The 26,383-nt window shown below is 37.9% G+C and overlaps 2 protein-coding genes across 3 annotated transcripts; both read right to left on the reverse strand.

Moving 5' to 3' along the window:
* Positions 1–107: 107 nt before the first annotated feature.
* Positions 108–6,713, reverse strand: RB195_013469 (uncharacterized protein; the record flags this gene model as incomplete). Its single annotated transcript, XM_064203296.1, has 5 exons — positions 108–393; positions 1,229–1,307; positions 1,604–1,692; positions 4,125–4,242; positions 6,653–6,713. 5 exons carry the CDS (start codon positions 6,711–6,713, stop codon positions 108–110), a joined length of 633 nt encoding a protein of 210 aa, XP_064059177.1.
* Positions 6,714–7,084: 371 nt separating this feature from the next.
* Positions 7,085–26,146, reverse strand: RB195_013470 (uncharacterized protein; the record flags this gene model as incomplete). 2 transcript variants are annotated; one of them, XM_064203298.1, is made up of 28 exons in its annotated part: positions 7,085–7,123; positions 17,208–17,334; positions 17,398–17,480; positions 17,532–17,624; positions 17,753–17,926; positions 18,245–18,553; positions 18,640–18,732; positions 19,900–19,990; positions 20,117–20,243; positions 20,711–20,861; positions 20,929–21,032; positions 21,153–21,246; positions 21,313–21,406; positions 21,898–22,028; positions 22,088–22,147; positions 22,199–22,310; positions 22,511–22,652; positions 22,748–22,829; positions 22,940–23,035; positions 23,465–23,584; positions 23,752–23,860; positions 23,921–24,015; positions 24,081–24,222; positions 24,322–24,428; positions 24,528–24,630; positions 24,833–25,005; positions 25,098–25,217; positions 26,066–26,146. In XM_064203298.1, the coding sequence occupies 28 exons, from the start codon at positions 26,144–26,146 to the stop codon at positions 7,085–7,087; spliced, it is 3,252 nt and encodes a 1,083-aa protein (XP_064059179.1). The 2 variants fall into 2 exon arrangements, with proteins under 2 accessions (XP_064059179.1, XP_064059178.1); XM_064203297.1 differs by lacking the exon at positions 22,940–23,035.
* Positions 26,147–26,383: the final 237 nt, after the last annotated feature.

The following is a 26,383-nucleotide window of genomic DNA, read 5'->3' on the forward strand; positions in this document are numbered from 1 at the left end:
AAAAGCTTCGAAAGGCATAGAGTGATGAAGCCCATTCTAGGTCCAGTCCTTTATTTTAGAGACTCCTTCCAGATAATTGTACTGAATATAGCGGGCATAGGAAAAACCTACAAATTAACGATAGCCATGAAACGTAAAGAACATAACCACGAAGAAAGCATAAAGGACAATGCAGACGAGGAAATTTCCAGTTTTATCCGCTTCCCTGGAGCTACCATCCACTCTTCCTTCTGATTCAAAGGCAGTACCATCTCGCCGGCGAACGAATGCGGCCCCGGTACGAAATCCGGCGGTTGCTCTCCGTTACAGTAATCACCGTTACACACGCAAAGCACGTATTCCATTGTGAAGTTGTTTGGAAATCGAGCTGGTAGCGAGCGGACAAGGTAGCACCTGAAACAGTCTCCTTTGTCGGTGAAGGTAAAAGAGCAGAGATGCAGAGTGACGCCTGCGTCTACTCCCGGGGATTCGAACTGCAGCTAAGGCGTTATTTGAAGCAATTATGTTTGCTAAAATTTAAAGAAAATGAGCATTCACTGCGCGAAGTGCGCGAAGGGAACAAAATGAGTAGGTTTGAGATCATATCACTAGAGATTAAAGCACCAAGGCGAGAACTGGTCCCACTCAAATTTACTCTCTCGGATGCGTTTATAGACGCTCTTCTTCAATACAGAAAAGGCCTATATCGCATACTGCATAGTGGAAACTGTTTTCTACGTGATTTCGGTGATTGCAATTTCATTTTTATATCTAAATGCATATTTTAAAGTAACCCCGTCCCCACCCTTAGTAAACGTTATATGTATACTTTATATGTTTATTTATATGTGTATACTTTAGTAATGAGAGTTTTCTTTCCTTGAGAAATGCAAAAGATGGTGACCTGATCACGAGAGCCTTCTAAAACAAACTGCAGGAATTTGTCTCCATTGGGAAGAGATTGCGGAGACCAGTTCTCATATTTAGACATTTTCCAAGCAGCGATTGCAATTATTTCGTTTCAAACAAAAAGACAAAGAAAGAAGGCATTGTAAAAAAAAGTGATGATAAAACGGAAAAAATGGAAAATCGCTGAAGAGGGTCGACAAAGGAAAAATTTATAAGAAGTATATAAGTGTATCAATAAAAAAATGATATAATTTTTTCTCATCGCTCTCAAAGACATGTCTACTTAAAAAATCTAAGGAACTTCGAAACTTATTTACAAAATTTGAAAGCGATCGCTTACCCTTCTTTGTGAATATCCTCCTTCTTTAAACTGTGCCTCAGTATGTATTCCATACATCCACGAACTACGAATGTAGAATCTGAACAATCAAAACTAGACAGACAACACTTCAGAAATCTAACTAGCAGATATTTTTCTTCTGTTTTCGCTAAGAAAAAACTATGGTCAGGGCGATATTGCAGAAGAGACAATCCTAAACTTTCTTCAACAGTTTTCAGATAACGGAACGCCAAGACGTTCCATCAATTTCAATATTTCATATTTCATGGCTATTATTGGAAAAAGTGAGAAATTTTCAGGTTTAAAATATCAAGACAGTATTAACTTACAATAATTTTATTTAATTACTGCCAGTAACTTACATAAATGACTTACTTGCAATATTCGGAATCAAAGTCACGCACAACGGAGAAGAGGAGCAGATCTGACTCTCGATTGCTGGATAGTCGGAGTCAATCTTGTCACTTAACGAAATCTTTCAAGTAACTGATTTGAATGAAATGAAACACCAAAAAAAAAGTATGAGGAGGAAATTGTAAAAAAAAAGAAGAAGACTAGTGATAAATAAAGGGAAAGGAAAAGTGAAGCAAAGAAATAAAACTCAAAAAAAAACGAAAAAAATGAAGCGAATCGAGTAGAATTGTAATCTTATTGAAGATGATGTGATCTTCTGTAGATTAAAGGCATCACCCAACGAATCTGGGGTGGTACGGTTTTCAGGTGGAGAGTTCCTACACGGGGTCCTAGATTATGGAGAGAAGGATGATTCCATCCCTTTCTTCCTAATAGCCGCAAAAAACGGCCCGCAGGATGCGGCGCGTGCACAAGGCAAGCGCGCTCCAGTCGAACTCTTTGTAGAAAATAGCGCGCCGGAACGCTTGAAGCCGTTTCTTCCGGGCCGTTTTTTTACGGCAATTAGGAAGAAATGGACGGAGTCATCCTTCTCTCAATAATCCACGATCCCGTACACGAATACTCCATCGGAAATCCGCACCACCTCAGATTCGTGGAGTGATGCCTTTAAACAAGTTTGATTGAAATAGAAAAGAGATTAAGAAGAATCTGAGTAGGAAAAGATCGAGAAATACATAGTTTGAATTCCCGCCCAAGCGTAATGGTCCGCCGTATGGAACTAAGCACAGGCGTCTATTTATAATTCTAAAAACAGCGATTATTCCCATGGCCTCTCCTTCTCCTCCGACTCTACTGCTTCAATGAGAATTTTCATGAACAAGAGCTATGTGGTGACAGAAATGAGAACATCTACCGTAACATAATCTGAACCTTTAAAATTTACGTACTCAAATCGTATGAGAGACAAAATTTTATGAATAATGCAATACAGTTTTATTGAACCCAAATTATATAAGGTTCTGCAGGAAACTGGTTTGAGGAGGATATAGCCGGCGACACTACGCCTAATGTACTTCGTTTCTCCGACGATAGAGCGGCTACTAACAGCCTGGAGATGGTAAGAAACCGCTCCAATGCAATATTATAATTGTGGGCTGATTTTTTGATATATATTTATTTAATTACTTATTTATTTGACATTCAATATCATTTTGCATCTGTTCGATGAAGAGGTCCAGCTCCTCTCTCTTCTCGACTAACGGAATTTATGTACCTTGGCTAACGATGCTTGAAGCAAACTATAAAACCATTGATCGCTCCTACAGTAATCTAAACGTCTGTCTGAAAAGGAAAAAGCTCCAGAGTTCGATATCACTCTTAATGGCGAACGTTCCTCTGAGATTCTCAACTTCATAATCGACTTTGTGCGAATTGAGACGAAAATCTTCGCAAGGAAGTGTCCTACTTTCTCAATGCATGTAATAAGGCTAGAAAGTCGACAATACAGTCGACAATTTTCGCAGATACCATGAGAGATTACCTCAAATTATCGGAATTAATCAATAAAACCAGCTCTTTCGATAGACAGAATGAGATAACGGATCTTCATATTCACCTAGGATATCTAAATATTATTATTATTATTATTATTATTATTATTATTATTATTATTACTGTTATTATTATTATTAGTGTTATTACTAATATTATTTGCTGGCATGTTTCTTTTTCACGTCCTTAAGGGTAAGGGTACCAATCAAGTTAAAGGCATCACCCCACAAATCTGAGGTGGTATGGATTTCAGGTGGAGTATTCGTATATGGTGGGATCGTAGATTATGGAGAGAAGGTGATTCCGTCCACTTCTTCCTAACTGCCGTAAAAAACGGCCCGGAAGATACGGCTTCGAGCGCTACTTTCTACAACGAGTTCGATCGGAGCGCGACATCCGTGTGCACACGCCGCATCTTCCGGGCCGTTTTTTACACCAATTAGCAAGAAATGGACGTAATCACCCACCTCTTCATAATCTACGATCCCGTATACGAATACTCCACCTGAAATCCGTACCACCTCAGATTCGTGGGGTGATGCCTTTAACAAAATTCTATTGAAGCAGCCCTAATAGGTTTTTTTAAGCAATTTTCCCAGAGTACAAAAATGGAAGAGATTTTTCCTCGGAAATTTCATTGTTAGGCCCAAGTAGCGTTTTATCGAGTGAATTTCGAATTTTTTTTAAAACCAATAGAGCTTCACACAATGAAAACAGTCATACTGTCATTCAGTTGTGTTAAATCGTGGCACAATGGCTTTCCACCCAACCTAAATCGAAATTGTGGTCTATTGTATCGAAGAGCCTTTTATTTTGTGAAGAACCACTTTATTTCCATAGCGATGAATGTGTTGTGCTCTCGCAAGCCTTTACAAGGTCTTTTCCCTAATAAAAAACAGATGAAATTTTCCAGAAATTTGTCATTTACGAGAGCGAGGACACTTCAACGCGATGTGTTCGGACAGTGGAATGTGAGGCGAAAGAGATGTACCTGCATGAACTCGTCCTCGACGTGATTGGCATGAAAAACACGTCCTCTTGTGTGCCAAGATGAGTACGAACTTTTGGTTCAAGTGAGGCATCCGACGAGAAACAATGATAGCATACGGCTGAAATCACAAATGTTCTTTTCAGATCGCAGTAACCGAAAAAAAAAACCAAAATTTTCACCGTTTCTGAAAGCGAAGTGTTTCTTGAACTTTTTCACACGTAAAAACAATATATTATATTGGATCCTACAATGCTATGTAGTGATTTCAAGGTTTTCTAGCTGTGAATACGGTTAAATAGATTTCTGAGGTTATTACATCTACAGCTCACATCAGCAGTAGTTCGGAGCGCTACGTCCTTAACCGAGGAGTAAGGTGACCGCACGAATGTAAAAATCTTTCCTCTACAACCTTCCTACCCCCTTCTAAGAACTTCAAATTGGATTTTTAACGCAAGATTTGTATTTTTGGGTGGTCCTGAATATGGAAGTGGAATTTGGTTCCCATTAGTTCTAGAAGATCTGAAGATTCTAGAGTCAATTATTGATTATGCAAGCAACAATTGGAGCAGAAACGCATAATTAGGTAATTGCTAGATCAAAAGAATGTAATATACGGATTTTAGCAATGTAAATCGTTGTCCTCCACAGGGTACTTTACCGCGAGCAAAGTGGACCAACATAAGAAGCTTAAAATCTGATTCTTTCTTATTCGAAAGAACAAAAGCAATTTTCTCGAGAGACCTAAGGTCATCACTTCATGTTTTCCTTCTAGTCTTATTCTGAAATATATCGAACTATTGTATGTATTGGACCAACAAATAAATGAAAAAGAACTAACAACTCGAAGGACCAAACAAAAACTGTTTGGGAGCTGTTTTCGAATAGTTAATAGTTTAGATGCAAAGTTTGCTTCATTTCTTCACAGGTCAGGAGATTAGTTACAAAGCTGTGACTCTTCCCGAATCTTATCCTCAAAATCGCAAGAAGTTTCGGGTCCACAAAAAATTTTACAAGTCACCAGAGATAGTATTAACTTTTAACCTTTTCAAGGTTTTACAGATCCGAAAGTCAAGAAAGCGTTTTTCATTTCAAATTGTCTGAGACATAAAAGTTGAAGTAAAGCCGAAATCGTCTAATGAATACTTGAATGAAAGAAACCGGAAACTGGTCTACAGGACCTACATAGTGACCTAGTTACAATAATTAAAAACTTAACTTCAGCAAGAAAACAAGTAGTCGTAAACAACTAGAATGTTTTTTTTTTGAATGAAAATAATTGACTTGTCAGGCAGTAGTCCCTCTGCTTTTAGAGTCCGGTTGCGACGCAACCACTCGACCGGACATTCATAATCATTCCGTGCACTTTTGATCTGACACGGATAAAGATCATCAGATCAGACATTTATGGTCTGATTAACGCATGCAAAGGACATAAAACGAATGTTCGATCCGATTCAAAAATTCTGAAAAAAAAGAGCTTCTATCCATAAACATAGCATATTTTAGGAATATGGATCTATTTTAAGGACATGATAAAAATGAAGGCTTTTCACAATCTCTTCTCCAACTTTTATACGCCTTTGATGTCTGAGACAGTAAAAAAATCCCAATCTTGATGTCTGAGACCAATTACAAGATCTTTCAGGCTCTCCCTTGAATGATTAACCGATAGAACCTTCGAATCACTCGAATATTCGAGGAACAGGTTGATTCGATGCTCCGCTCCCTCGATTGAAGCGCGGTTGCGAATTCGGTTGTATTCATTGGATTCACAGTATACTAGCCTGCGAGTACATAAGTACACCAGGTATTGACCTCAAGAAATGTACTGTCGAGAGGAAATTTCGGATGCGACGTAAACATCTATTTTGAGGGCGATTGTAATTGAATATAATTGCTCCAGAGCTCTAAGAAGAGTCGAATTGGAGTCGATTTTCTCTGTTTTTCTATAGAGACCATCAATGGGCAGAACCTAGAACTCAAAAAAAATATTTAGCTGAGGAGCTTTTTGGAAATAAAGGATAACAGCCTAGATAACGGCCAATTTCCTTCACTATCTTCACAGAATTCAAGAATTGCGTTATAGGAACATTTTTTCCTTGGGTTCTATTGACTTACAGAATTTTTCACAGAATCCTAAGAATCAGCACAAGTTGTGGAACCTTTCCCATTCAAAACCTTTTCATGGCATCAATGCCTATTGTTTTCCACAACGAGCATAATAAACGACCACCTCGGTTCATTTCCTCTGCTCATAGTGAAATAAAAATTTATGGAATGGTAATACGAGGACTTGCGGCTCAAAATATGAATTTGGAGGAGCGTGCCGTACTTTTCACTTTTTCCTTAACTTACAGCAAAAAGATAGGTGAAGACAACGAAATCGTAACATATCCATCGTCAAATTGAATTAAGCCCTTCAATAATTCATGTAAAATTGAACACTTAAAAATAGGGATAGAAAAAAATGAGAGGGAACAATAACATTTTATACTCACATCAGATTAATTCAACATGAGAAAAATTACCTTCACAAAGAGCTGCGAACAGCGGCGAAATTAAAAGAATATGGTTAGCCGTAACCAGCATTGAATCAGAGTTTTTTCCGGTGAATTCACTCAGTTTACCCAGTGTCGTGAGGTGAGAGCGGTTAATATGACATAAGAGACCACCGGGTCAGTGGTTGAGCGAGGCGGCGGTAAATCGTCCCTCCACCAACAATTATTAACACGCGTCGGTGGTCAAAATAATAGGGAATTATAGGAGGCTAGTCAACGTCCTCATTCAGATTCCTAATGGAATGGGTGGATAAGGACTATAGGAGTGAAAGGGAGACAATGTGAGAAGATACGGAGGAAACGAGCCAGAAAGTACTAGACGAGTACAGACGGCGAACTAAGTAACAATATAGTAGTAGAATAAGCGATGAGGGCGATCGGTTCGCGTTCTTTACGTTGGTATCACTGCTGAGTACTGGCCGCCGCACGATTTTTCCACTCCTGAAAAAAAAAAGATATTTGCCAGTAAAAAACAGAATGGAGTAATGTGAAAATGAGAATGGACATTTGCTGAACAACAGAAGGAACGACAAATCCTCTTTGGAGTCCTCCCACCCCCAACAAACGAGAACATCAAATGACCGCAAAAATAAACAAATTCGAAAAACCTTCCAACGAATGAAGCACGAGAACTAATTAAGCCTATTCATAATTAGAGCGTATAGTCGAAAACAAAAAGAAAAACAAATAAAATGCCAAGGAGTAGAAAACGTACAACCAAAATGGAAGTATTGAAAATAGAAATTTCAAAAAAAATGTGTAGTAAATTCCTACTGAAAAAAGAAATAAACTGTAACTCTGCATCGAATTTCGCAGTAATTTGGAGAAGAATATTCTAAAAATTCCGTCGTGGAAAGGCATTCAAGAGAAAAATAGAGTGAAAGACGTAGTCCACAAAATCTCTTACATCTTATCCCACTAACCGCACTTTCCGATTCCAGATGTAAAAAAAGGAGGAAGAGACCAATATTTCAGGAGGTTGCAGTTGAAAAAAAAGAAAAATTCTTCTCCCCCAAAGTTTCTTCAAAATAACTTCACCATGTGGCGGATATATAGTAGAAATTATAGGCTACTTCGTGTGTGAAACTACAGACGTTCCATGGGGAAGAACTACATACGGTAGGCGTATCCATAGCAATTTAATACCCAAATACTAGATGATCCTAATTTCTGCTAACGATTACATTAAAAAGTGGTACTAAATAATTTTAACACACGCAAATCAACTAACTACGAAAATCTGCGAAATTTTCCAAAGAAATCAAACATAATTGTGCTAGGTTTTGTAGAGATATATTTGTGAAAAGTCTATGTGCATTAAAGAAAGCGGGAAATCCTCTCTGATTCGTACGAGAAAAACTCCAAAAAATGATCCACATAGAATATCTTCAACTGAACGACAACGAGCAAAAGGCTTCGACTGGCTGAGTGAGAAAGAAAGAGGAGAAGAAGAGGAAAGAAGAAAAAAAGGAAAGAAAGAAAGAAAGAAAGAGAGAAGGAAAAAAAGAAATGGAGAGAGAGTAGAGAAAAGCGCCATCTGCGTCGCTCATCGCGACCACCGAGCCGAAGACAATACTGTCCGACTGTTTGGGTTCATTAGATAAATAAATGTATTACAGCATAGAAATATGATTCAAATAAAAGTAAAGTATTCCTAAAAAGACCAATAAATAGGATCTTAGCACGGTTTTTGGGGACCGTAGAGCACCACCCTCCATATATTTGATTGAAAACTCGCATAAATTCACTTGATGTCGTTGAGTACATACTAAATGCATTCCAAGAACGACTTAACCAGATGCAATTTCGATATATTTAATGACATTCTAATTCAGTTGCGCTTACTATAAACGCCATTCCCCTTACTGTATGCAGTTTACTCATTCTACGTACGTGAACCTGACTCGTTGAATAGTAGGAATGAGAAATAGACCTACTAGTAGTATTCCGCTGAAGAAAATAGTCCTGACCGAATTTAACTACTAAGATAATGCTGAAATATAAGTTCTGGGTGGAAAAATTCTCTTATTCTAGTCCCAGCATATAGTTTTGATCATATTTTTATACATTGAATAAACTATTTCGATATTCCAAACCAATTATTCAAAATAAATTACAAAAAAATGTTAGAAGAGCTTCGAAAATAAAAACGTGCTAGAAATACACATTTTCGTTAGAATTATCTAGTAAAGTTAGTAGTTTCGAGGTACAGGAAAATGATGCATGCTTCAGGCTGTTCAAAAAATAGAAAATAAATAAAAAATCCATGCAAAAAAGCTACATTTGGAGCACTAGAATGAAAATTAAAACTACACTATTTGAATAAGAAACGACTGAAGCCAAATTCATAATGACACTGCATCAGTGCTAGACAAGTAGTATCCCTTCTCATTACTGAGTGTAAAAATCTACACCTTAGTGGAAAAAAGTCAACAAATTCTGTAGAATTGGGAAAGTCGCAAAAAAATAAATAGGAGCTTGCAAAAGCAGAAGAGAAATAAAACGATGGAAAGCACTTCAACATAGAGAAAAAAACTTTGAAGGTGCAGCTTTATCTCTACTGCGTGATTCAGCGTCATAATATCACAGCGTTAGCTGGGTTTTCAAAATCATTTGAGATGAGAAAACAAACAAAACCCAAAAAAAAATTTAAGAAAAAGAAGTTTCACGGAAAGATATGTACATCGGTCGCTCTTATAAGAATCGGTCTTAAGCGAACATATACTAGGGATAAATCATTCCTTTAAGTGAGTGTAAGCAATAAGCAAATAGTAATAAGAATCGACCAAGCAATTAGCTGGAAAACAAAAGTGGAATTGCACAGATACGCGCGCACAAGAAGTTCCGAAAGAAATACTTCTCGGAACACAATTTCTTAAATAAAAGAGTAAAAATTCAGTCTTCTTTAACCACACAACTTAACCACTGGTTATTTTTCGTTTCTCGGGAACTATACCTTCTCTAAGAGCAAGAGTCCTCTTGTTTCTTCCGAAAAATTAACCAAAAATTAATGGCTGCTTCACGTAAAACTTTGGACAAATGAATGTCCGATTTTTGGAAATTATTCCGAAATTGCGGAGAAAATCTGTCGATGAGCGAAAGAAACATTTAGTTTTGAGTAATAAATTAAGACAATTAAGAAATGAAGAGCTAATATAAATCAGCTACATTCAAGAAGTATTTTATTAGTACAGTAGTATTTTATTTATTTATTTATTTAATTTATTTAACAGCGAGAGCGAAAAGTTCGTGTGAGTTATTAATAAACGTTTGCGGAACATTTTGCAATTGAGATACACTGCCAGCGCGAAACTATGTCAAATCAATATATTAAAACAAACGAGTAATAACTGATAATAGTAAAATAAAACAAATAATAATTTAAGTAAACGTAATTGCACCACTGAATAAATCGAAACTATTCGCTGATCAATAGGCAACGAAACTACACACAAATACACGCTAAACAAGAAACAAACCAAAAAATCGGACACAAAGTACGCTAGGAGTATGGGAATTTCAGAGCTGAGATAAGTTAGACAGCCTCGTCCTTCATTGAAGATAAAAATCCACTAAAACTACAGCCACTTCTTATTCGGCCGGAAACAAAAGCTGCACAACAAGGAAATGCTCGATGACAAAAGCTGGCGTTTTGCCCGCCTTCCCGCTGCGTATCCACGTCGAGTCGCTCGCTCATTGGTGGTGTGAGGTTGTAAGTTATGCAGCTACACCACAATTTAACACATTCAGGTTAGCGCTGATATGACGTGAGGATGCAAATTACACAACCGCCACTCCCGTATGTCCACCACATATTGAACGACGCTATGAAATATGACACCGCCTTGCATCGAACGATTTGTTGGTTAATAACCTATTGAGTTATCCGGAGCTGGTTAACTGCTGTAGCGCCCTTGACATACCCTAATGGTCACTCTTACAAAGCAGAACGAGCAGAAGTTTTTGTGGATTCCTAAAATATTATCCTATACTCTTACTGTTACTAACAAAAAAATTAGCACGATGATGGCAACCAACTAACTCGTCCTTAGGACAGAATTCAGTTAAAATTCGTCGAATAAAGTGACTGACTTCTGGTGGCGTATTTGGAATTGTTTCCTCCCCAGTTATATCCTATGGCACCCTCGTTCGTGTTTTCCTTGTTGGACAAGAAATGAAATCTTGCATAAGATTGCAATAAAGCCAAATCAGTTAAATTTGATTATTACCTCACAATATTTCGTGCTTACTTTCTAAACACTTGTTTTTCTTCCCAATAATGCACTGTACTATCAATTGGCATCGATTTTACAGGAGAATATGTTTCGTGAAACCACATTCTTAATCCTAATCGATCCTTCGCGCAAAATAGCATCTTCTATTCTTGCAACAACAACAAAAAATAAGATATTTTTAAAATACGAATATCAATGTCTTAGGTAATGAATTCAGTATACAACCAATCCAACCCAATCCACCCATGTAAGCAAAAGTCCAACGTCCATTAACCACTCAAAGTAGGTCACCTGTCACCATTTGCGACAAAAATGTTGTTTTTGTTGATGATTTTTGGGTTATATGACGTAAACCTAAAGCGCAAAAGGAAACCTTATGATGATGTGTGATGTTCGGCAGAGAAATCCTGGGAAACATTTGCTTCATTGTGAAACCTCAGCAAATCTCAGCAACTTTCATCTCATTATTAATGAGATTAGGAAAGAATCAGGACTAGAACTAACAATCAAAATATTTGCTCGGAGTAATTTATTTTGATTTTGAAGTTGAACATTTTTACTTTATTCTTCTCAACAATGTCTACATGAAACTAGATTTTTGTCATCGTGCAAGCGTACGAAGACATGCGCGATGGCATTCATTGGACTTGACTGACTGACTATGGTTGAACGTGACAATATTCTTGCGTGGCTAGGAATGATTGATGTCTGGATTTTACGTATGCGTGCACAAGTTCAGTGTTTTTCTCAGCTGTGAACAAGAGCAGAACGGATACTGGAATAATCGTGAGCATATAGGAGGATTATCATTAAAGAAAAATATTGAAAATCGTTATAAGAATAGACATATCATTATAGTGACAACGATAAGCATTGAATCTCATTCAGGTCTTTTAGAGACCTCGTGAACAAAAGCCTTGATGATGCAGCTGATCAAAATGACAAGGAAGCTACCAAATAAAGCAAAAAGAAAGCGTAAAAAATTGATTAACACGATTGTTCACTTCCTTTTTCTATAAATTCGAAAATCATTGTTCAATTTGCCCAAAAACAGTGTAAACTACTGTCGCAAACGGAAAATGGAATAAAGAGTAGGAAACTAGAAGATAGATTGAATAGTGGAGACATCATTTCTACACGGGATGCAGAGAACGGGATTTGCACGAGAAAAGAAGAAAAACGACGTCTGCCAATCAACTTTTCTCGCTGTTCTCCGCAAGCCAACAGCACGTGCCATCCCCGCAAAAGTGTTTAAGAAATTTTACGCTACTCACAAGTACTGAAAGAGTGCTCAGTGTTAAAAGCGGTGTACAAATTGAAAAGATTCTAACTGATGAGAATTTCATGATATTCTTGCAATTTTTCGACACTGAACCCATATTTTCGCGTGAAAAAAATACAAGAGAAGAAAATCTGAAAATTACAGGAGATTATCTACGTGTCTGCACCTTATTTCAAGAAATTTATGGTAACTGGTTACGGATAGCTTATGGAAGTTATTTGTGAATGAATGAAGAGTATCCTCCGCTCTTTTCATTTCTCTGATGATCTCTTACAGCTATCCTAAGGAAATTTACTTAAAACTTTTATAAAATGACCATAATCAAATTACCTTCATCGCAATTTGCGGTGGTTGAAGAATGCATTTCTCGGAGCAGTACCACCGTCCTAGCGTTGCAAAAATGACGAACGCAAAGTCGCAGATGAAATTCCCATATTCCCATACTCGACAAAATGGCCCAAATTCGAAATATCCAGAAATATCAAAGATACATGGGGAAAAAATGTAGCCAGGGGAAGATGGATTAGCTTCAGGACATGTATCTCCGTGGTGCGATCAGTCATTTACCAACTCTACAACTGCACTTTCCTGCCACGAAAATTGCCCTCGCCCTGGTGTACTACGAAACAATGTCTCACGAGAAGCAACGCTATAGAAAAAGAGTATCCATTTGTTTGTTGGAACTCGTCCAGCCTCATAGTTCCCAAAAGAGATACGATGCGTTGCCGAGCAGAAATGAAGTGCACCGATAAACAACCATTATTCCAAGTCGAGCTCCTAGTCGAAATGCTTGATTAAAGATGGTCGAGGAAAAAACATTCGCCAATGGCCAAAATTACTATCTTCTGCCAAACAACGAAGCCAAAATAACAAGATTATTGGAAGTTTGGAAAGCGAGGGCATGATGCGTACTAGAAATCCAGTGGAAAAGAAACCTGACCAGGACATTTCTCTCGCCTCAAAAACAAACTTTAGAATTCCCGTAATTAATAAAATATTTGGCATAATGATGGGTGACAAATAACTAAACTAAAGCTATTAGCCGCGCAATAGATCAGTTTGAGTGATCGTCCCGAGCACTGACGTTCAGGCGTAGAAAAAAGTGGTTAATTTTTTTTTTAATGAAAGTGCAAGGCAATGAAAACGCTGCAAAAAAAAGTAGCTCCAGTGGGATCTGCTAAACATTCATTTTTATCGCTGCCACAGGAGCAAATACACAGTTCCAGAAAAGAAGTCTTTCAAATAAATGGACGAAGTAACTGACAAGTATTTCAGATTAATAGAAGAAATTTTAGTTTTAAGTGGATAGTTAAAGGGGAAGCAATTCGTTTAATGGTTTTGGCCAAAAAGAAAGTGGAGAGATCGGGCGTCGACATCGAAATCAAAATCCTAAATCACTTTTACGTCCTCAGCAGTGCAGTGCAGCTAGTTAATTGCAAATAAAATTGTCTAAACAAATTAAACTATACAAATGTATAAACCGATTAATTCTTATCAAGACATCCAAGCATAATAAATAAAAAGCAAATGAATATAGAACAAATTTCTAGTACCCAAAGGCATATCGGTCATCACTGCTGCACTATCACAACAAAACGGGATCACAATGGTACACCTATGGTCGAAAAAATCCATTAAAAAATTGAAAGAATCCCGCATTACCGCTTAATTTTGTGTCTAGTTTTCGCAGACCCGAGTCCTCAAACAAATGCACAACGTTTTGCTTCACCTTCACAATCCTCTAAAGTGAAGTTACCAAAAACTACTAGAATGAGGGAGAAATTTCACAACATGCAAGAAAAAAATAGTTATTGTATGGGTTGTTTGGGATTTTGTTGTTCCCATATATCTGTTATTACATGTTTGCATTCACTACTTGTTATTATTTAGTGTTTGTTATTTACATCGTAAAGACCTATACTTGCTACGGATTAAAGTTCTATTACAATAATAGAAGAAGCAAAAGAATTACTAACGAAGGGTGGCCAAGAAATCGTAAAACGGGTAATAAAAACACATTCGTAAGAAGAAGAGCTTTTTAGAGAAGCGGCTTCGTACATATCATAACCCGTCGCCGACACGAGGCAACTAGGGGTCGTGCCCATCTTCTGCCGCTTCGGGCATCATGAATACTAGATGAGATCGCAAGCCAACCAAGCTCGGCTTAAGAGCATCATTGTCTTCTCCAGTGAGAATTGTATGTGAGTTGCATGACTACGAGAGAAGAGTAATCGTATCGTGCACATAAAACATTGAGGAACGTACCACTGCACAAAGAAGTTAAACGGTGGACAACGATGGGTGGGGTATGAAGGTAATAGATGAAAAAGACAGAAAAGATGGCGAAAAAATAAAAAAGCCCTTTCTTCTGCATCTTATATCGTCCAGGACCATGAAATACGGTGTCATATTTTGACTTGACAGAAAAAAAATGTAAAAGATAATGCGCAGAATGTCAGTTACTCAATTCTAATTCACACATTTAAAGTCTTAATTTTTGGTAATTTCATTTAAAATAAAATATATGACATATGCAGAAGCAAGTGCAATTTGAAGTGTCTATATATCAAAGCCCGGAAGAGCGTTGCCGACCCAACGCAGATGTTGCCCTCGGCAATTGCAGCAATCCAGAACACATAAGTCAGCGATTAGCATAAAACATATGCCCGCTGAGGACAAAGGTTAGGACGATGCAAGTGGTTTGTTGTGAGCCGGCAGAATTAATTGTGAACGATGACCGCTCATATATCATATGAAAACCAAGTCTTTTTTTTCTGTATATAAGTTCAAAAAAGTCTGTGTATTGATCAGCATTACGTAGAAATGTTAAATGTGTTCCAGATTAAGTCTCGCATTAAGTTTCGCACACCACAAACATCCACAATCCAATCCTCTGCAAAATGGATTGATGAAAATACACTAACAACATTAGTAAGTTCTTCTACGGCAGACTTCCCTACCGACAGAACATTAAGAAATTCCGTATAAAAATGAGGTTCTTTTTTGCAAATAAACTCGAATTCTCCTGAGTTTACAAAAACCTTCACTTTCATTTGACTAATTATTGATATCAATAATAACTGTTCATAGGTGAATCAATAAGCACAAATTCCAAACGAAGACGAGAAAGGTCAGCAGATAAAGCAGGGTAGAGATGGTTAGCAACGAGACAATTTTTCTCAAAGTTTCAAAACTAACATGATGTGAAGCGATGAACGAACATTACGAATTTTCAACAAAAAAGTTGAGCTTTGGGGAGCGTTGGCATTTTTTCTTCTCGTGACATCATTCCTCTATTTCACAAATTTCATTACAAGTTCACAGCTGTTAGAACTTAGCAGAATTTAATACGCTGATGAAAAAAGAGGATTTAGAATTGGTATAAAACTACCCAATATAGACTGCCAATCAATTCAAACTCATGGCGTTTTTTTTTCAATACGGGCTTTCTAGGTCCTGGCTTAGTTGGCAGGAAATAAATAATTATAAGTCGAAAACATCCATAGAACGAATGCAGTCCCAAGAAATGGAAGAATTCCGCAGGATACTTATAGGTGAAAAAAGACAGTACTCTTAAGTAAGCTGAAGCTTGCCGCAGGCAAGTTATTGCTGGGGAAATGGCGAAAACCAACGGAGTGAGCTGATCGCAGTCCCTGGAGAGCAAAGCTATCGTCTAAACAACACGATACGCATGGACATGTCCAATTTATGCAAACGTAAGCAATATGACTTGTGTTTGGAGCAAATGTTTCGCGCTCGTTCGTCTGCTCAACAACACACGGCGTTCTCATCCGATTAAAAGCAAGAAAACATGGTGCTAAAGAATGGCTATGTAACAATCCCCACCTTGACAACGCGTATAGAAATGTTCCAGCTTTTCATAGAATATCCGATAATAGGTTTCCTATGTTCAGATATTCCCCGCGAAAAAAAAAACCACAAATACGTGCCTATTTATAACTGTGAAAACAACAACATGTCAATCTAGAGAAAGATTGTGTGCGCGGAGAAAAAAGGCGAAAAAAGAACCGCGAGTAGAAATTCAATCACTGGATTAACGTTATGAAAGTCACTACATTTCATGACGAAGAGTAACATAAACGTCTTGATACGTTCAACAAGGAAGTTGAATATGAATATATACCAATATCATCATATACGTTACATTTTCTATATATTATATAAAAGATAAAAGTTTCTGGCGTTAATCAATCCGCTTGGGATGCGCCCCCACGTTCACTTCAATTCAGAATCGTTTGAGGTTTACGAACGTGTATCTGGCCTATACAATGACTTGCGGTGGCTAGCCGATGTGTCAAGTCAGTGCTTTTATCCTCCCAGACAATAGTATATTACTTATATATATATATATATATATATATATATATATATATATATATATATATATATATATATATATATATATATATATGTGTATATATATATATATATATATATATAGTACACGAATGAAGAATTCGCACCCATAATAATTCCAAGAAATGAAAGATTATCAGTATTTAGCTCAGGGTGAAAACCACATAAACCGTCAGAATGAGGAAAAAAAGGGAAATTGAAGACAAATTATCAATAGAATAAATAGTAATGTCCGGGTAATTCGCACTCCGCTGCTTTCTTTTCAAGTCTTATAGTCTCTCTGAACGTATTCCTTATTGTTCTAGGTACTATTCTCAAATTACTGCAGTTCGGTTAAGGTGAAAAAACATTGAAAATTGGAGCTGCTGATAGGCATTTCTGAAGCACAAGAAAAAAGGAAAAACAATGTACACTGTTCTAGAAATAGCAAGCTTAACGAAGACGACAGGGAAAGAAAGCGACTTATGTAATTCGGAGCACAGATTATGCATTGTGAGGAGACTAAGGAAGTAGCATGAAACTTAATGTAAGGAAGCGAGTCTAAAGCTATGAGAACTAGAGCAGTATAAAAAAAGTCAGGATGGAAAGAAGCCACTCTGTCACAATAAAACCGTGATCAGAATAAACATACCTTCTTTTCTGCCGCAGGAAGCATTCTGAATTGTTGAGCGCAAAACTTCAAGAAATCGTCAGGATTTCCACTAAACATACCCCGCAAAGTCTCTTCATGCCTCTCCACCCATAGTGAATATGCAGTTCTGAAAAAAAAAAAACTTCAAACAATCCAGATCACATCTTTAATCAACTGATCATTTCCATACATTGTATTCTCCTTGCCCTTTACAGGAGCGGATCCGGATCCAAATGACAGCTTCGCTTGTTTTGATGTGGATTGCTTTGGCGTCTAAAAAAACCAAATGTATGTGAATCAAACCAGCCGCATCCAAACTCGTACCTCTTCTTCCCTAGTTCGCTTTCTGTTCGCTGAAGAGAAAGAAGCATCGTTATCAAATAGTGATGAGGTGTCTTGTGATGTGGATGGAGATCTCTGTAGTTAACCATTTATTGAACAAACCAGAAATAAATTTGACAAATTTTGTCACAGAACTAACTGAAGACGGTATGACTAAATTAACAAATATCATAAGGAGTGCAAAAACAAGAGAAAACCCTTACTCTGAACGGATTCCGGGTTAACTTCGGCATTGGAACAACAGTACTGTCATTAAATAGACTATCATTGGCCTGCTGACTATAAGAAGCATCCCTTGGCTGTGACTCGACCACCACATCGTAGTCGTAATTGGATCCCGACACCGTGGAAGTAACGCTATCGTCTTCCATAAACACCTGGAAAAGCCCGACCTTTGTGTCAGTTGAAGAAAAACTGATGATTTGTGTCCGGTAATCGAAACAGAATGTTTAACAATGAAAATAATAATAACAGGTAGGTAAGAAATGAGTTTCTGAAGAGTCTAACAAGTACAAAAATTTACACTTGCAAAAACAATCCAGGTGAATTCCCTCAAAATTGGTTTTGACCACGATTCCAATAGTGAATTTAAATCTGATCTACCTACTGAAGTAGATTCTAATCTGCTCTTATAACCACACCGGAACAAATATGTATGATACTAAAAACAATAGGATCCAAAACACATCACGAACCGGTCCCTGCTGAACGACACCCATTTTCCTTTTCATTGACATTCGCCTTGGAGTTGGTTGCTCCTCTCTACCGCTTACAGACGGAGCTGACACGGCAGCGTCGTTCAGTGACAGGTTCTCTCGTCCTTTGGCAGCGACTTTGTCCGCCAATGTGGACTTCTTCAGTTTCGCAGCGTAATTGCACATCATTTGAATACCCTTTGCCGATGCTACCATTCCAGCGAGTTCCGCAGCTCTGCCGTCTCGCTCGCTTTTGCAGGCCAGAGCAAACAGCTTAACGAGAGATTGCAGATGTCCAGCAGCAAGTTCCTGGAAGAAACGAAGAGAAGATTATCGGGAAAAAGCACTTTTCTAAGTATAAGAAAGGAACATTAGATTGCTAGCCGGAAACCTACCGCAAGCTCAACCGAAGGTCCGGCGCTTATTACTTCGTTTTGTTGTAGTTCGTTAAGGAAAAGGTCTTGCTCTAATTTCGACTTATCCGAATCCTAAAGAATAGTCTGACGATGATATGATAAATTGAAAAATTGTTTATGGAAAGGCAGAAATAATGCGTAGTACGTAAAAAATATACAGTCAGAATAACTGAAGCATTTCATGTACATCAATCAGCATCCATAAATATATGCCACACACCTGTTCAACTGCTCTAGGAAATTTTACGTCACCTACTACTTGAAAAAAACCTTATTTATAATTTGGCACTGCTCCAACGATTCTATCTTCTCGGGAACTCCGTGTAAGAAACTTATTTTGGATGATGAACACGAACATAAAATTTATTTTGCAGTGCAATGATATGTCATACTTCCATAGTGTGTTAGGAATTATCCAAGCCTAAAATTCCACGAGTCGAGTTTTTCTTGTAGTTCTTTTCTGGAGAAAGACCGTGCTTTGGGATAACAGCGGTATCGTGCAAGCCAGATGTTGTACTCATGGTAAGCAGTCTTCACGAGGATAAGTTAGAACATCCGTTTTCTTCTGCTTTGTCCTTCGAAAAAAGTATTTACATACAGTAGCGGCCAAAAATCAATTGATAAACGGTTTTCAGAGATTTTCTCTTCTGAAAACCACTGAATGATCCCCAAACATGCACCTAGATTTGTTAATTAGGATTAGAAACTTATTCTAGAAAATAGGTTTACTTAGCTTTCTTAGGATTAGTATTATTTCGCAAAAGCTGAAAATATTCTTCTTTCACGTTTTTGATTTTTAGCTTAATTTGTGTTTTTCTTCATGTTTTTTTTTATTTTACTGTTCTTTGAATTAAATTTGTATTTAGATCATGGCTGCAATATTCGGAGCACGCCACATGTCAGATGAAACTCGAAATCCATTCTGCGAAAATTCGATCGAGGAGTGAGAAAAGTCGAACTAGCAAAACTATTTGGAAAGAAAACCGCGATTTGGCATCACTTCCTCGATTGCTCGTGAAACTGCTCTATAGTTGTCTGAACAACTTGCCTATTGATAAAACTTCCTGAATGATATTGAAAAAGACGTGGAGAGAGAAGATATTTGGTTACTCCTATTACGAATAAAAAAAGGAACGAAAAGAGACAGGAACACGAGATGAACTAAAATCGGTAGTTCTGAACTGCTTTCCTCTTCCTTTGCAAACCACTGGTTTCTCTAATAATAAGAAGTTAACGAACCGGTGCACAATATGGCAATGTCCACGGAACGATGAGCGGCGCCATTTTCACAGCAAATAACGGATGCTTGCTGCCTTTACAGTACAAGTACCTAAATGAGCAACTTGAGCTAAAGTAAAAAAAAGTACGAACCAAAAAAAGAAAGCAAGAGAAAGGTAAAAGAAAATTTCTGCTGCTAAAATGAAAGTGAGTGAACAGAAAAGCTCTCGAGTCCTACCTTATCTGCTTTTGGCGTCCCTCAGTCACAGCTATTGGCCAGATTGCATCCGATTTGCTCGAAGTTTCAGAGCTTCCATCGAAAATAGGCACCCAAAATCCGGAAGGCGACAGAATACGTATGGTATCTAAAAAAAACAACATATTTCCTCACAACTGTTTTATTTCATATAGATGTTAGTCGCCGGTTAGAACGTATAAATTCTCTAAGTACGTTTCGATCCCTTCTTTTCATGGGCTGCTCTACCTCAAAAATATACACTTTCAAAACCGCGATTCATGCAAGACATGAATCAATAATTCATAAGATTTATGTTAGTGAACTTGACAGGATAACAGAGAATTTAATAGAAGATAGCTCATCGGGAACTGTAACCACCTATTAACAGGTTCATCAATGTGAACACACTCAAATGAGTCGATTGTTACTTCAACAACTTTTCGCTGGTCTCTTTGGAGAATTCTCTGCGTACCCATTCCATCTTCTTTCGCGCTAATCTTACCCACTAGCCACAACTTTTCACGACATGTATTTCCAATAAACTATAACTCTCTCTTATTCAAAATCGCTACGAATCAGAGATGATAAACTTGCATGAACTGTCCATGGAAACAAGTTGTCCAAAGGTAGTATAGGCCAGCCACAATAGATGTTCTTTCCTTGCAATGGGGACGTTTACTGTGGTCACGTTGTCTTTGTTACGGTACCAATATCTGCTATCGACATCGTATATGGATACGGTATGCTGGACAACACAATTTCGATCAACGTTAATGGGAAATGAGTCATATGAGAAAAGTTAGAGGTTGCACCTGGAAGTGAGGTTGCTGTTCTTTCCCTTTTTCATAATAGTCCCCTCCTGTTACAGAACAAATAGCTATACGACTACCAAAGCATGCTGTAGTAAGGATCGGACCTAAAATAAGTAATGAAATGGAATGGACTCAAAACTAAAGAAAGGATAGTTAGGACCAAAACCGAATTACAAAAATCTAGTCAAGATTTGTCCTTTTTTTTAAGGAAAAAGAGTACATACTTGGGTGAGAAATTATGTGTCGTTGGGTACCAGTGAGGGTGAAAACCCTTAAATTTCCATTGTGTGTGACTACGCACACCAACTCTCGGGAGACCTGGAAAGAAAACTGGTGAAAATAAGTGTTCAATGAAATGAGCACGAAAAAGGCACATGCGCTCACCAAAACATCCAACGCATTCTCCTTCAATGGAAGTTTGGCAGTCCACTGCCTAGACTCGCTATCCCAAGACGAAACGTGGATCACAAGAAGCTCACTAAAAGCAGGTAACCAGCATGCAACCAGCAAAGAAGTTATCTTCAGTACAGAAGTAAGGAAAAAAAACTACCATCAACGAAAATAAGCATGAACAAATAAGTTAGGCTCATATTTCGCTAACCTTAGCCCCAGTTGTATTTCAAACCTTCATAAACTTCATAAGAGTGAGGGAAATAGTTTTGCGGTCACAACTGCTTGAATAGCTAATACGCTTTCTTCACAGTTTTTCTCCCTTAAACACACCACTCAAGAATTTTTCTTTCTAACGCTCCTCATCTTCTCATCCAAATTGGAATATTTTCTATTTGCAAACAAAATACTAAGTAATCAATTCAGACAAGGAAAGAGTTCATAGTAATTAAATTTCAAATGAATAGACAGAAAGATGATCGACGGAAATGAACAGAATAAGAGGGTTAATAATGAATTAAGAGAACAACAGCGGTGAATTTATGAGAAAAACAATCTATCTCACGCGACAAATCCCACCTCTGCTCCCCTTTTTCTTCAGCTTTACTTGCAAGAACAACAGCTTGATCAGAAAGGTCGCCCAAAACGTATTCTGTTGCGCTGTTATCCAGTACAATTGTTGGATGGATGGAAATATCATGAAAGGAGATCTGTAAACCAGGACAGTGAAAAAAGTGAATCAAATTGAATTATTGTGATGATAGCATACCTCTATACTACTTCCATCTTCCCCAGAGTAGGATCGTATAATTCCATATGAATTCCATTTCTGAAGATTGTCGTTACCAAACAGTACCAGAGTGAAAATACCAAGACTTACCAAATATCTTTGAGATAAATGATCAGGCGAAGCCCCAGAGACGAAAAAAGAAGGAATAGATGGAGGTTTATAGACAACAACTTCAGGGGGAGGCGGAGGAACGTAAGTAATACTGAAACGCTGACGAAATTCGTCGAAAGCTGTCGACTATTGAGGGAGAAATGTGTACGATATTATACAATATTCCTTTTCGGAATGTACTATTTATAAAAAGACAAGCAAAGTATTATTTTCAATCAAATTGTAAATCGAGGCACTAAATAAACAGTGTTATGATTTCTGGCGTTAATAACAGAAGCAGCACCTTCTCACCTTGGTTCGAAACCTCGAGAACTAGACCCAACCCCCCTTTCTGGGGCCTCATCGGATACAGTGAATCCAAAATCCTCAAGTTTTCCTGTGCCGTCGTCGCCGAAACCGTACTTCTTTTTTATTGCACCAATGTCGGCAGACACTTAAAGAAAGGTTTGCCGAGTCAAAACTAAGCAGGGAGGTTTTTTTTTCCTTGAAAATTGAATTAGATTCCACTAAGGAGGTATGCAAACATACTTCTGGTATCTTCGTCGTCTTCAGCTTCATCATCCAGGAACCCTCTTTTGCTCACTGAACGACTCTCTGCGTCTTCCTCGTCCTCAATATGCAAGAGAATAAAAAAGTATATGATTCCGAGAATAAGGAAAAATAAAACACTTTATTTGACCCAAATGCAAATAGAGTGGGTCTCTTCTTCAAAAATCTTACAATTTGCAACTGATTTAGCGTTGAGTAGCGATGTAGCAGCGTCGCGTCTTGGAATGTATGTAGGGATAAAGAACAATTTGCACCAATGATGTGCGTCTCCAGACACTTGTGCTTTTGTCTTGAAGGTCAGACCGGAGAAACACGATGAGAAGCTAGATGGCGAACGCGCGCGCTTGCTGCGAGAGAGCACTTTGTGGTGTTCGCGCGAGATTTTCCGTTTGGTCGCATGCTTGCATTTAATTTTTCAGCAATGAATACGAGCAACAATACACCTCAATTTAATATCTGCCCATTACATCTCGTTTTCTGACAATCTCGACCAAAAATAACTGTTTTTATACAATCAACAAATGGATGGAATACAGGATTAATTAAACTGTGAGTTTTTGAAAAGTAATCCCATCACTTATGATGGTCAATGACTTGTTGATCCACTTATCACACATATACTATTCGCAAAGCCAAACAATCAGGTGGGCAGTGGCTTGAGAAATCTGTAATTAGTACAAATTGGTCAATGAATACCTTATCGCTCCCGGAGTCGAAATCTTTGTCGTTTGATGTAGTTGCTTCAATAGCTTCACTGGAACGCTTCGGATCGACTGCTGATTGCGGAATGGCATTTTTCAGAACAGAAAGGCCTTCCTAAAGGTCCTTTTAGAATCTGGCAACAAGGATGTGCTGATTATTGTTAATCTAATAAATTATACGATAGGTGAAAATATATCTAATACATTCATATTTAGTGACGTTATGTCTGAAAGAGGGGGAGAACATGAAATAAAAATAAAATAAAATAAAAATAGACCCACGTCAACATCGGCGACGAGAACGTCTCTGATGTTGAAAGGGGAGAATTTGATGCAAGAGACGGTAGATCTTTTGTCCTTCCTTTTGTATTCATACTGTGCTAACACAGACCTTAATGCAAAAACTGGAATTGAAACATGTGGGAAGCACTGGATCACAATGATGATTCACCTATCAACCACTTTCCACAATAAGATTTTGTTTGATAGCGTCGAAGAACTAAGAAAACGACCACATCTGGATAAGCATGACGACGAGAAAGTGTCCTGAGAAAAATCGCTATTTGCAGAAAAAGTTCGAGAGATGCAAGAACTCCTATAAAGATTCATACCGTAGCTGTACCGTTAGACCTAAAGTTGTGGGGGGAAATTTTCCAGCCATCACGTTTTAGAACTTTAATGCATCCCTGTGAGGGGATGAAAAGTTCGGAGCCATCTTTGGACCACGTTAAGGTATGGCGAGGAGAATCAACGCTAGAATGTCATTTTCAGAGAAACATAAATGGTTGCATCCGAAACAATTTTTCTCCTTCGAATCAAAACGCTTCAGAAAACAAAAAAATTTAGAATTACCTCAGTCCCCCAAAAGCTGGAAACACATGTTCCACAACGGAAAGTTTTTCATTGCTCTCCAAACTATGAATGCTGACGGTTCCATCACAGCAAGCTACAGCATACACCTAAACAGAGCTAATGACAAACGACTTTTGTAGGGGTTTCTTTCCTAAGTTTTAGTTCCTGCTCTATTAAAAGCAGCACTAAGGATAAATGAGACTCACTTCCTCTTTGGGATCAATACCAACAGAAATGATCTCTCCGTTCGTGTCAATTCTGTCGTATTGCCCATGATTCTTCAAATTCACTTTCTTCACTGTGAAATCACTAAATAACCGCAAAGCTAGCATTATACCGGTTACTCTACATCACTAACAACAGTGGAACTCGACAAATATTCCACTTTTGAAAGGATAAAACGTATTCGTTATCGTTTGTGACGCAAACATAACAAAGAAGACGACTTCGTTCGAATATCCAAAAAAACTCAGTTTTTTTTTTCGCAAAGAACGCGTTACGAAGAACGTACCTCCCTCCAGCAACCACATAGTTTTCACTAGCATCAACACTAGTTGGTTCCAGGGAAAATGTGAACAGCTGCCTGGACGATTCGAGATCATCCAACGAACATTGGCCAACGATTTTCTTGTCTACACCAGTCAACAAATCTGTTGTTGTCATACCCACAAAAACATTCTCGCCCTAAAGATAGCAATAATAGGATAGTTCACGTGTAGATAAGATAAAATGAAAAAAGGAAAAAAAAACTAAATTTAGGATTAACATTCACTCACATGCCACGCACAACAACTATGAGTGCTATCTGCAACGGTTTTTATGTCAATGCTTTCTCGTTGTGTTACTGTCTTTTCATCCCAAACGTATAATGCGCCTTCTGTCCCGCATGTGAGAAACTGTAAAGAAGAGAAGATATTTCAGGTGATATTAGAGGAGGAGATAGAGAAAATGCATAAATTCTTTATGATTCAGTGACATTTGTATTCCTAGAACTACCATCATTTCATCCTTGCACGATTTGACAGGACCAACGAAAAAGGAATGAAAAAGGAAGGAAGGGAAACAAAAGTCCCCATTCCAGCATCGTTTTGCGAAGACGACACGAGAAACAATGGATCAGTATTATATTACTATTATATACTATTATTGTATTTTACAGGTCAGAATTTGACACAACATTCGTTCTGGCCGCCATATTCTTGTAGGTGGACGTTGACATCGATGCACATCGATTTACGATTCACGTCGCTGGTTCCCGCAAAATCCTGGCAATATAACCCATTTTTGCACAGAAATAAGCATAACAGGCATCAGAAGAGAACGTCTGAATATATTCGCATAGATATTTCGTTGCCAGAGTTATGAGATCTCTACAAACTTTAACTTATATTACTAGAACAGCGTATCCTGAATGCCCAAAATACAATGAAAACTGGGTTTCTTTTCTAATCAGTCAATATTACTGCACGCTCTGGATTAAACAAGATCTATGCAACTCAGGAGATTTTTGATCTCGCAGAAAGAATGAACGTTTTCTCCTTCCATTCTTTTAGGACAGCTGATCATTCCTTTCGTAATTTACAGCAAGAAACAGCGGAAATTAAACCATTGAATATTAAATAAAAAGATCTAGCATTCTACCAATTTATCTATTACTTCACAAGTGGAAGTTAGACTTCTTCAAGTGAATTCAAGCGAGGAGAGCTATCAGAAGAAAAAAAAAACCAAAAATATCCCAAACAACCTTGTCTGAAGTCCCAGCTCGATCCGTACAAATTGTTATGTGGCCCTTTACGTGCACATTTCGAACGTCTGTGAACGACATTGCACGCCGAGAACAGTGAATTGGTTACTGCAAAGATCCACATCTTTACAACACACCGACAAATCTGTGGGAAGAAGTAACCACTGGAACGGGTATGGCAATAACTGCAACAAAATACTCCAGAACTTATAAGAGTAGAATCTCTAGATCACTCCGAAACTTAGCGCAAACAATGGAATCAACGGTCAGAACCGCCTCCTGATCAGTCCAAATTCTCACATTTTCAAAAAGAAAAGG

Source organism: Necator americanus, chromosome V, assembly GCF_031761385.1.
Source record: "Necator americanus strain Aroian chromosome V, whole genome shotgun sequence".
In the NCBI taxonomy this organism is placed as follows: Eukaryota; Metazoa; Nematoda; class Chromadorea; order Rhabditida; family Ancylostomatidae; genus Necator; species Necator americanus.